General features: G+C 37.3%; 1 protein-coding gene across 1 annotated transcript in view; it reads right to left on the bottom strand.

Annotated features, from left to right (window-relative positions):
• Positions 1–862: 862 nt before the first annotated feature.
• The window catches only part of LOC107598136 (myosin-binding protein H-like), a 20,384-nt gene continuing 8,972 nt past the window's right edge, over positions 863–12,274 (bottom strand). The window contains exons 6-11 of the mRNA XM_016289409.1: positions 10,481–10,672; positions 8,516–8,652; positions 5,675–5,861; positions 5,388–5,436; positions 1,388–1,434; positions 863–1,116 (exon numbers count right to left, since the gene is read on the bottom strand). Of these exons, the coding sequence (XP_016144895.1) occupies positions 5,402–5,436; positions 5,675–5,861; positions 8,516–8,652; positions 10,481–10,672 (551 nt within the window). The 3' untranslated portion in view covers positions 863–1,116; positions 1,388–1,434; positions 5,388–5,401. The remainder of the gene's footprint in view (positions 1,117–1,387; positions 1,435–5,387; positions 5,437–5,674; positions 5,862–8,515; positions 8,653–10,480; positions 10,673–12,274) is intronic.

The following is a 12,274-nucleotide window of genomic DNA, read 5'->3' as shown; positions in this document are numbered from 1 at the left end:
TGGGACCTTTTGATTTCTGTCTATCACTGACTAAGCAAGCTGTAGCTGTCTATGGAAATTACACTTTTTGTATGAGTGAGCATGTGGCAACCGATGTAAAGGTATTAGATCACTTTACATCCTCTGACTAAACTCAGAACTGGAGACTTCTTTTTATCCCTGTAAAGCTGCTTTGTAAGACCTCTAATTGTTAAATGTGCTAAAGTGAAGTTTTTTCTTCTTCTGTACTTCACATATTTTATAGAAGTTAATCAAATATTTTTTGGAAATATAAATTAACTTTTAATTTTTCACAGACATATTTAATATTTCACAGATGTAAATCATGGGGAAATTGATGCACTCTCCACTGAAAGGCATACTGATTCTGCATTAAACCTTAATATGATCAGAGCTAATGCTTCACTGTTTTAATTGAGGGACTGAGTATTAGTTTAGATCATATCTGACATACCACAATATAATCAACAGCTGAATACCACACTATTAGTAGTCTATGATTAATGGTGCATCGTCACCAGTGTTTTTAGTAACTGGTTTCATCAGTAGTATATTTGCTGAGAGTACCAGTTAAAGATTGCACGCAAATATATTCAGAACCATTGTATGGGCTGATAAGACCACATACTATATATTTAAACTTGTCCATACCACTGTTTAGTCTATTAATTTGACCATCCTAATGACTAATGACAACAGCATACGGTGCAAACCTCAGGCCTGTTTAAAACAGCTCTGTTTAAGTAAAATTCGACATAGAATAAGATATTTGTTAACTGCAGCATTATATCCAATGAGAAAATCAAAAACGGCACAATATCCTTTAGCATTTACAATATATCATTGCAAAAAGACAGTGGGTTTATTCTTTTATTGGAAACACTCAATTACAAAGAGGGATTTCATCAGGAATGAACTACAGTGACACTTGAAATATACATGCGACAATATAAAACTATTTTTTTTTCGCTCTCACTAATGTGTAGTTGCTTTGAATCAAAACGGGAAACTATCCAATGTTTCTTATATTTTGTTGAACGAATTAATCCCAGATGCAAGTCAGAGCCTTCATTGCTGTGCACACATCAGCTCATCCTCCTGCACCACTGAAAACATCTACAACAGAAGGAGAGAAGAAAGTGTGTAAGATACCAGGAAACTCCATTACCCAGAATGCCTCTGTTAAACTACACCACATGCACTGAATAGGTGTGACACTGAAACAGCACAGGCGGTCACAGAGACACACTGATCAAATATTGATATTAATAATAGATAAGACATGCTTAGTATTCAGCATTAGAACGAACACAAGCACTACAGTATTTAGATGATCCAAAATGAAGATGCTTTGTGGGATAAACAGGTCAATTGTAGCTTTTCTCACCGCTGTCATTCTACAGCATTGTGTCCTGCTGCTCCTCAACAGATGAACTGCAAAGGACAAAGACTGATTTGAGATCATTACATCAATCTTTACAATTATGTCTCCCATTTTCAAGATTACAAGTACAGCAGTAATCAAATTATTAGTCACAATAACTATTGATCATGGGACATGAATGATACCTGCAATGGTGTGACTTCTAGAGGGAAGGTGTGCTGGTACTTGATGTAATGATTTTCCTATAGCCAACTTAAACTGACTCTTTTGACTTGAGTAAACAATGATCCAGTAAAGCCCAAAGTATTCTTCAGTTTTGATGCAAATGTTTAGCGTATACATACAGCTGAATGTCTTTCAATATTCCATCCACTTGTTAAGTATGACGTCAAGCAACCCTTTCAAGTCCAATCCCTCCATCAGAGGCCAAAAGCAAACAACAGATGATGCTAATATACATGGTGTTATGTAGTACTACCAAAAATTATGATCCTAACCTATATCTCCATACCGAAATCTCAGATGGCCAGACAATGTATCATTGCTCCACACACCAGACAATGATTCATCCCCCCCAATACCTTGCCGATTTTAACCAAGGGGGAACATTGATAAAAATATATTTTTATGTTGTCTTTGATGCTTTTTTTCCCCATCTCGTCAGTTTCCTTGTGGACAAACTAATTATGCTCAAAGTATACTTCATTTTTATGTGTACACTACGTTATTTATACATTGCGTGTGACTGGAGACATTCTGTGACTGAATTTTTGTCATACGAGTCCTCTATCCGAATTGATTGATTGATTGATTGATTGATTGACTATGTGAAAATCTGTATGTGTGTAGCCCAATTTTTCTAAACATTTATAGTTTGTTCACAAGGTGGCAAAACTGACTGTTCTTTCAAAGTTGAAAAAGTGATGAAACACATCCACTTGTTAAGTATGACGTCAAGCAACCCTTTCAAGTCCAATCCCTCCATCAGAGGCCAAAAGCAAACAACAGATGATGCTAATATACATGGTGTTATGTAGTACTACCAAAAATTATGATCCTAACCTATATCTCCATACCGAAATCTCAGATGGCCAGACAATGTATCATTGCTCCACACACCAGACAATGATTCATCCCCCCCAATACCTTGCCGATTTTAACCAAGGGGGAACATTGATAAAAATATATTTTTATGTTGTCTTTGATGCTTTTTTTCCCCATCTCGTCAGTTTCCTTGTGGACAAACTAATTATGCTCAAAGTATACTTCATTTTTATGTGTACACTACGTTATTTATACATTGCGTGTGACTGGAGACATTCTGTGACTGAATTTTTGTCATACGAGTCCTCTATCCGAATTGATTGATTGATTGATTGATTGACTATGTGAAAATCTGTATGTGTGTAGCCCAATTTTTCTAAACATTTATAGTTTGTTCACAAGGTGGCAAAACTGACTGTTGTTTCAAAGTTGAAAAAGTGATGAAACAACAACAAAGACAACAAATAAAGACATTTTCATTGCTCATAATTTCTGGAGAGAAATAGCGCAGACACTGGATAAAGAAAAATCTTCCTAGTGCGCATGTGTCGAGCGCTAGGGCTCAAAATACACAGTACATGAGGATTGAAAAATCTGGCTGCAGACGTACAGTATGCGCATAAGATTTATGCAAAGATGAGTTTACTTCTTCATCAGAACAGATTTGGAGAAATGTAGCATCACATCACTTGCTCATCAATGGGTCTTTTGCAGTGATTATTATCAGAAACATTAATTGTTAAATGTGCTAAAGGGAAGTTTTTTCTTCTACTTCACATATTTTATAGAAGTTAATCAAATATTTTTTGTAAATATAAATTCACTTTTAATTTTTCACAGTCATATTTAATATTTCACAGATGTAAATCATGGGGAAATTGATGCACTCTCCACTGAAAGGCATACTGATTCTGCATTAAACCTTAATATGATCAGAGCTAATGCTTCACTGTTTTAATTGAGGGACTGAGTAATAGTTTAGATTATATCTGACATACCACAATATAATCAACAGCTGAATACCACACTATTAGTAGTCTATGATTAATGGTGCATCGTCACCGGTGTTTTTAGTAACTGGTTTCATCAGTAGTATATTTGCTGAGAGTACCAGTTAAAGATTGCACGCAAATCTACTCAGAACCATTGTATGGACCGATAAGACCACATACTATATATTTAAACTTGTCCATACCACTGTTTCGTCTGTTTTGCAGTGAATGGGTGCCTTCAGAGTGAGAGTCCAATCAGCTGATAAAAACAAATCCAAACAAATTAATCATTAAGACATATTTAAACTCCAGCTAAAATACGAGTCCTCTATCCATAATATTGCTTTCTGCAAGTAAAATCTGTCTCGTCTGAATTAAGAGAGAAATATGCTCAGATCAAGCACCATTTACAAGCGAAAACAGTCCAAAACAGCTCTAAACAAATTTGAGGGTGGATTTTGATTTGAGTGGACAACAGGGGATGGACTTTTTCACTGGAGGAAGCATTATTATGGATTATGGACTTGTAATTTAGCCAAAACCAGTTTGAAGTATAAAATGTCTTAATAATATGTTTTTATTTTTACAAATATGCAGATTTTCACTTCAGAAGACATTAACTGACGGACTGGAGTGGTGTGGATTACTTGTGGATTATTGTGATGTTTTTATCAGCTGTTTGGACTCTCATTCTGACGGCACCCATTCACTGCAGAGGATCCATTAGTGAGCAAGTGATGCAATGCTACATTTCTCTGAATCTGTTCTGATGAAGAAACAAACTAATATAAATCTTGGATGGACTGAGGGTGAATAAATATTCAGCAAATGTTCATTTTTGGGTGAACTATTCCTTTAAGCATAACTACCACAAGGATGTGGGTTTGACTTCGCCACTGTCTTCCTCATTTAACAACTTCAAAATGCATGTTTGAGGTCTGACTGCATGTAAGTTATTTACACATTAAATTAATAATTAAAAACCTGATACTTTTTGGATATTTTGTGAAATTTTTATAGTGGGTCTTTGAGGGCAAAAAAATTATTGTCAAGTAAAAAATATTGAATTAACCTGTATTTTCTTATAGCTCCTAGGTTTTAGGTGTTGCATGTTTGTTAAAAAAACACAAGTCTTTCAGTGCTGGGAAACCAAACCAGTGTTAACTTAAGGTGTTGTCCTGCAGTGTGAGTCTGTCGGAAGTCATGGTATTGTGCTGTTTTCTGTTCTCTGCTCTCTGCAAGGCCACAGTTTCATTTTTAGCCCACATAGCCACTAACAGACACTCCGGCCTCTTTGAGTGGGAGCGGCTACATTCTCACAGTGTGCAGGCTCCTCCATGTAAGGGAGTCTCACATTTAAAACTATTACTGTCATTTAAACCTGATTCTGCTCATGCCTTTCTTAGATACGAGTTCCTGGAAGCTTAGTGTGCATTCAACAGGATTTACAGACCTTTTAAAAACTGAGTTACTACATAACAGACATGCTTTTGATGCACATCTAGAATTGTGGGATCAGTCGTTCAGAGATATTTTAATTTGCAACTGAGTGTCACTGCAGTTGAGGGCAGGTAAATTTACAATTGCATTTTTGGAATTTATTGATTGATTGATTGATTGATTGACTGATTGATTGCAGCTGCAGTGTGACCCTAATTATTGCTATGCAATAACATTGCGTTATTTTAAACACATATTATAATAATAATGATATATTATTGAATTATACATTGTAGTATAGTAATAAGATTCTGATTAAAATGAGAACAATAGTATATTTATATAATACAAAATTATATATATATATATATATATATATAATTATTATTATTTTTTTATTTTGGGTGGCAATGTGTGATGCATTCAAATGCATGTTTCAATAAGAAAATGTGTCCACATACTTTACAATACATTTGACAATTTTAAGCTTTTATATATTTAAATGGAAAATGTTTTTATTTACTGACCTGTGCACATTATTTTATTTCCTCTCTTTTTCATCTGAGATGATCACCTCTGGTGAAAGAGAAAAGCAGATGTTCATCAACATATCTCTGTACCCATCCAGTACACACACACACACACACACACACACACACATGCTTAAAACCAACTCAAATTAATCATAGTCGGCACTCGCTTTCCATTCCTCTCCTGGATAAACACCTTAAAGGATCAATGCCGCTATAATCAGCTGAAAATGCACCTTGTAGCTTTAGCGTGTCAAGCAAAGTGCAAACGATCCTGTACTTACGTTTGACCTCTAGCTTACAGACAACTGTAGCCTCACCAAGGGCATTCTTGGCCCTGCAAGTGTAGACGCCACCGTCAAAGCTGGATGGTTTGCGGATTTCGAGTGAGCACACTCCCTGGTTGTTGATCTGCCTGTATTTGGGATCATCTCCTATGAGCATCTGATTCTTCAGCCACTCGATTGTAGGCTGCAAACAAAATACATGTCATTTCAACTGACATGGCCACAACAAACACCAACAAGTCATTCACAACTGAACCATTTAACACATTACAATTAATTATATCCCTCACACATACTTAGAGGTGTCATGATTCTTACATAAAATGTCACACGTCTCAGTCCCTGAATTTATGCCTACTCGAGGTCCATTAGCTGGAACAGCATGTTACTGTGCCTCATGGGTCAAGTTTACAGAAGCATTTTCACATTCTGTTAGCATTTAACCTTATGATGCTAACTGATGTCCCACTGCTCCATGGGTAACTTTCCAGAAAAGAGAAACATGCTAATCTAATGCCTTCAGTTCCACACACAGATGGTGTCCACAAGATGCTAAATTATTTCAGAAATCAAGATGCTGCACAAAATGGCTAATGCAAAGGTGCTTTTTAGGAAAGGTGGAGATGAGGTCTTAAAATACTCCCCTTCACGAAACACTGTACTAATGTGTGATTAGATGAGTAATTCCAGTGAAAACTTTGATTTGATCAGTTGAAAGCTAGTTAATCCTCATTCAGGCTCAAGAAAGCCTAATGAAGTTGCAGTAGCTAAGCTGAAATAATATCATCAAGCTGTCTGTTAGCTATGCTTTTGAGCATAATGGATGTCAAAAATAAATCTTTATTTAATAGGCTCGCGGCTTGCATCAAGTTCAAGACATCGATGCTTCATATAGAACAGCCACAGGCTCAGCACCCGCCTACTTCCACTCACTACTACATCCCCTCCAGAAGTCTGAGATCCGCTAGTGAGCGACGCCTCGTGGTACCAACAGAGAGAGGCTCAAAATCACTTTCCAGAACATTCTCGTTCACCATTCCTGGCTGGTGGAATGATCTTCCCAACCCTATCCGGAATGCTGAATCCCTGACCATTTTCAAGCGACAGCTGAAAACTCATCTCTTTAAATGCTACTTGACTTCATCTTAAAACAAATATTTTTTTTCTTTCTCTTTATTTATTCCTTCCCTTTTCTAGCTTGTACTTATTTGAACAATGCCTAAAACTTGGTTTTCAAGCACTTCCTGTGTCTGTTTGCCTCTTTAAGAAGAATCGCTTTATGTATTCCCCAATTGTAAAAAGCGTCTGCAAAATGACTAAATGTAAATGTAATAGATATGGCAACACATAACAGACAGTAGAAGGGATCTTGCTAATTGAACATCTGATTCATCTGTGCTGAAGGATTAAGGATTCTCCTGTTCAGTCAGGTTGTGGACTTTCACAAATAGGCAATATCAACAAGTCAATCACAAATAAGTCATAAATCTGGACAAAAAATATGAGCATCATTCCATTCATTTATGAAAACATGATTTTTAATAGGCAGAAGTTTGCTCTACATAAATATCCTGTTGAGAAGCCATTACATTGAAGCACCACTGGGCCAAACAGTTTAGAGCAAGGTGAGGAACAGTTGCATTTTCACTTGAGCACGGTTTGGTACAGTATGATTACAAACCATTTCCGAGTTTCTCTGCACAGTTCTCAACCATACTAGTGGAATGCTTGTAGCAGGATTGGAGCTAGGGGGTGGCTAAATTACCCAACCGTTGTGGGACCCTACCTGGCTACTGCAACAATGGCTTGTAATGATGCAATAATGGTTTTGTAGTGTAGTACAGAAGCCAGCATTCTCCAATGTTTAGTTACTGTACATTATGCAGCACCAAAGTAGAACCGTGTTAACTGGCTCGGACAAACATGGAATGGAATGAAGGAATGAAAAATAATCTATGGCATCGTTCTATGAAGTGCATCAAGGTGTTCTTCTGTGACTTCTGTGTAGGTTTTAGGTTTCCAACTTCCTCCAAAAAGCTCAGGACACCCTGGAACTCTGTTGGTGCCTAATGGAAATTGGGCCCCAGCATGACAATCCGGAGCAAGGACTTTTGAGTGTCACAGTCCTTTTATACAATTTACTAGTCCCTGACTGTCTGTCAACTCAAACTCTGTCAGCTGGAACTGTTTGTTACTTTTTTATTGCTTGAAGCATGTTGTAAATACTGTAGCCTTACTCTTGAGGAAGCCATTATTGAGTTATTCTTCTATGAAACATATTATGTTCTATTGTGGCTTTGAAGGTTTTACATTTCCAATTGCATCCAACATGACCAAGACAGCCTGGACATCTCTGGAACTTTGTTAGCATGAAATAGACAGTGGATCCCATCACAGCATGCTTTAAAGAACAAGAATTTTGGAGTGTCCTAGAAGGCTAACTCATCAGGATTTGCATTCAGCCCAGATTTTGCATGCATCTCAGCTGTTCTCGAAACTTGATTCTCCATCCCCCTCCTTGGGAATGACAAGCTAACACAGTCCCCGCATGACTGTCTACCAGCAGCACTGTTTTTTTGTGCCTTATGACTACAGCTATGGGTATAATTAAACTATTTATTGAGCATGAACTCAAGGAGGTTTGGATATGTTGATACCATCGTTGGATTATTAACAGCTGTTGTTGAATTACAACGATAGTCTTTCATATGTATATTTGTAGCAGCACATCAGCTAGTTCTTGGCTACAACCATGTAGCTACTGGTTGGTAAATTTTTCACAATATCAAATGTGGAAGGAGGACTATAACAGATCAGCAGAAAATAGATGATCCATACCTTTGGACTGCCTCGGACGGCACATAGTAGTTTAGTGGTGTAGCCCACAGTGGCAGCTCTGTTACTGAGAGGCGCTGTGAACTTGGGAGCCTCGCTGAAATCATGCTCCTTGTACTCTGCTGGTTTGTAGACAATACCTACAGGGCAAGGGACAACAACCTCAGCTGGGACTGACAGTTGTGCAGAGGGTATAGCTGTTACATGACGTTAGTGATGTGCAAAACACCAGGCTTTAAGAAGCAGTTGATGGGTTCCTAATCGGCTAAATAGAGCCCAGTAAATACTCCAGTTGGACATGTTTCATTGCATGGGTGCAATGCAACAGCAATAGATGTCCATCTGAATGTTTATAGTTGTAGCAGCTATGAATTTAAGGCATGGCTGTCCAATCGTGCTCCTGGAGGGCAACCATTCTGCAGAGTTTAGCTCCAACACACATGCCAAGAAGTTTCTAGTGATCCTAAAGTCCTTGGTTGTATCCAAAATCACCCCCTATACCCTTATTCATGATTTCCACTTAATGTAGTCCACTTGAAGGAATGAATGAAAACAAGTGAGCAGACAATGAATGTGCCGGAAATGCTACATTTCTAGCGAGATGCAGGAATTTATTCTGACTGTGCATGCAGCTAGCCGTTGAGTGTACATTGGATATACACCCATTACTAAAGTGCATTATGGATTGAATGAGTGCACTCGATAAAGTCCACTGTGGTTTTGGACACCACTACAAATGGCAGTTCCCTCAAATAATGGTCTATATAAGAGTATAGTTGGCAAAGTGCCTTATATAAGGGTACAGAGGGTGATTTTAGACACAGCCTTTGATTGGCCAGTTCAGGTCTGATTAATTAGGGTTGGAACTAAATTCTTTTTTAACATGCTTGATTTTTTCCCCCTTTAAATCAGGGGTGACAACCAGTCCTGCTCCTAGAGGGCCCCTTCCCTGAGCTCTACAGCTAAACATATCAAAACTAAAATAAAGATAATTTTTGGTAAACTAGTCAACCTCACTGTAGTTTGTTGAGTGACTAGTTGAATAGTTGACCAGTGTGACTCATGCCTAATGAGCATTTATATGAAATAAAGGCCACAAAGACTGAATTACAAAACAAAACTTGTGTTTGCAATGCTTTTGAAACATAACCAGTTCAGTGTCTGCTGGCTCAGGGTGTAACTGTTAACTAATCGTATATAAACTTATGCCTAAAGCCAACTGATGCATGTTGCTAAATTATTGTCAGTTTTGCTGCACAGCATAATCCATGTTGTTATACAGATCCCATGTACCTCTGATGTGAGGAACGAGAACTGTCATTAGCACTCAGGGCAGAGCCAAGTCTTATCTTCATACAGCGAGAACACTTAGTATGTGCTGTCAGTGTGTGCTGTCAACAAAATGGCCTCATGTGATTTATAGAAACAGTTCATTTAGTATAATTTATTAGTATCAATTATCGGTTTGTTTAATTGTAGGCTGTTTGCAGTTGCCACGCAATGTAACAACTTGCCACAATAATATAGAATGTGAAGTCATGTGTGCATTTATGTGCATTCTGCAGTCGGGGTTGGTAAGATATTACGTTTTTGAAAGAAGTCTCTTATGCTCACCAAGGCTGCTTTTATTTTCCTTAAAAAAAATCTTACTGACCTAAAACAGTTGAACGTACAGTAGTGTGTTGTATGTGTATAGCTACACTGTACACAACTGTGAATGTACATTGCTTGAATTATATTTTAATGTGCCAATTTGCTACATTATTTGGCAACCGTAAACAGCTTACAGTTAGGATAGTGAATAAATATGGGTGCATTTAATCTTACTGCTTTTGCTGCCAGCAATAAGGCACTCAAGGCCATTCAATAGTAATTTTACCACAGCTAATCTATGTATGGGTTAACTTTACTTAATGGGAGAAGTCTGAAGTGCTGTAGAGTTAAAACAATGAGTTGTTGTGAGCTTACCTGTTTTCTGAATATGAGCAGCACCTTTTGTTACAGCAGCAGTCTCACTCCTTCCAACCTTGTTTTCTGCAAAAACTCTGAAGGTGTATGTATTTCCCATGACAAGGTCAGAGACTGTAGCGTTCAGCCTGTGGAAGTGCTCGAGGACCGTGAACCACTCCTGCCAAAAAACAGCACTACTCTCAGTGTTTTCTGTTAGCAGATTTACTGTATGCATTTAAAAGAATGACAGGATAGAATGTCGACTATCAATAGATAAAGAACAGGATTGAAAATATTTCCCTGTGGGTTTCATCCAATAACTAGATCGTAAACAAACAGATTTTCATTACAGTGTTTAATATCAACAAGAACCAGTTGTGGTTTTGGCTAAAGTGCTTTCATGAAGCGTTTTTGCACTTCATGTTCTCTGTACATCTTGTATTCAGATCAAGCTAGCTGCTTAGTATCATGATTCGCATCATGACAGTGAGAGTTATGAGATATCACCATGCCGCTCTCTCTGTATCTGTCAGCACTTTACACCCTCCCAACCTGATGATCTCCCGCCAAGAAGTCATCTGACCCATGCCTCGAACACCCAGATACAAGCTTATAGATTGACACGTCATGTCCATATACAGTGTCTCAAGACTCTTCATTTAGATTTACAGATGGCTAAATTAAGCCTTGCTGAAGTATGACGACATACATGCTACTTAAAAAAAAAAAAAACTGCCATTACAGCATTCACTGCTTGCTGTCATTTATCACTTTGATAAGTGCTACGGATGTGATTTAGGCTCTCAGAGCAAGCACACATTTGTTTGAGGGGCCAGTTGATGAAGTTTGGCCAGTTTTTTATTTTCTTTTTTAACAAATGGCCAGTGTCAGTGCATAACCTTCGGAAAATGTCAACCTCAGGAGGTCAAAATCAATATTATAAATTGTATATGAACTGTTTTTATAGGCATTTATTTTCTATGCAACCCTGCAAATAAAATAAAATAAATAAATATATAAATAAATAAAATAAAATAAATCTACTTTTTTAATATGGAGAAACTCATATGGTAACCAGGTTGAAAAAAAACACACTTTGAAAAATCTGCCCAAGCGGCAGCATATAAACACTAAATAAAACAGGACCAAAAACTGACCCATGAGGGACAACCTGACACAAAGACACAGTCTGAGATCTATTAGCACCCAGGTAAACAAATTGAGTGCGATCTGAAAGGTAAGATTTAAACCAATTCAACACAGTTCCAGACAGTCCAATCTGTCCAGTACTATGCTGTGACATATAGTATTGAATGCAGCATTAAGATCTAACAGAACCAAAATGCCACAAGCCCTAGAATCAAGGGTCATTCAAGACCATAACTAGAGCAGTCTCCGTACTGTGTCGAGACCTAAACCCAGATTGAAAAGTTTCAAGTAGGCTATGCATATAAAGATGAGTTTGGAGTTGGCCAACAACCACATGCTCAAGGACTTTTGCCAGGAATTTGTCATTTGGAATCATATATTTGACATTTGGCCTATAATTGAACATATCCACAATATCACTCCCAGGCTCTTTGTCATTAATAGTAACATTTACTAGTGTGAACTGTTTCTACACCAGTTTTTTTTTTCCAGTGTTGGATACTGTTAAATATTACGCTGTTAAATTGACTGATTCCTATTGAAATTACTGAATTTTGCCCACAGAAATTTTAATAAATGTGACCATAGTGAATTATAGAGGATAGTGAAATATATTACTTAATCAAATAAAGAAATGAAATAAAATATTTTATTATATATATA

The sequence above is a fragment of the Sinocyclocheilus grahami genome, unplaced genomic scaffold (genome assembly GCF_001515645.1).
Source record: "Sinocyclocheilus grahami isolate Dianchi unplaced genomic scaffold, SAMN03320097.WGS_v1.1 scaffold245.1, whole genome shotgun sequence".
Classification (NCBI taxonomy): Eukaryota; Metazoa; Chordata; class Actinopteri; order Cypriniformes; family Cyprinidae; genus Sinocyclocheilus; species Sinocyclocheilus grahami.
This window is presented reverse-complemented; position numbering and strand designations above follow the sequence as displayed.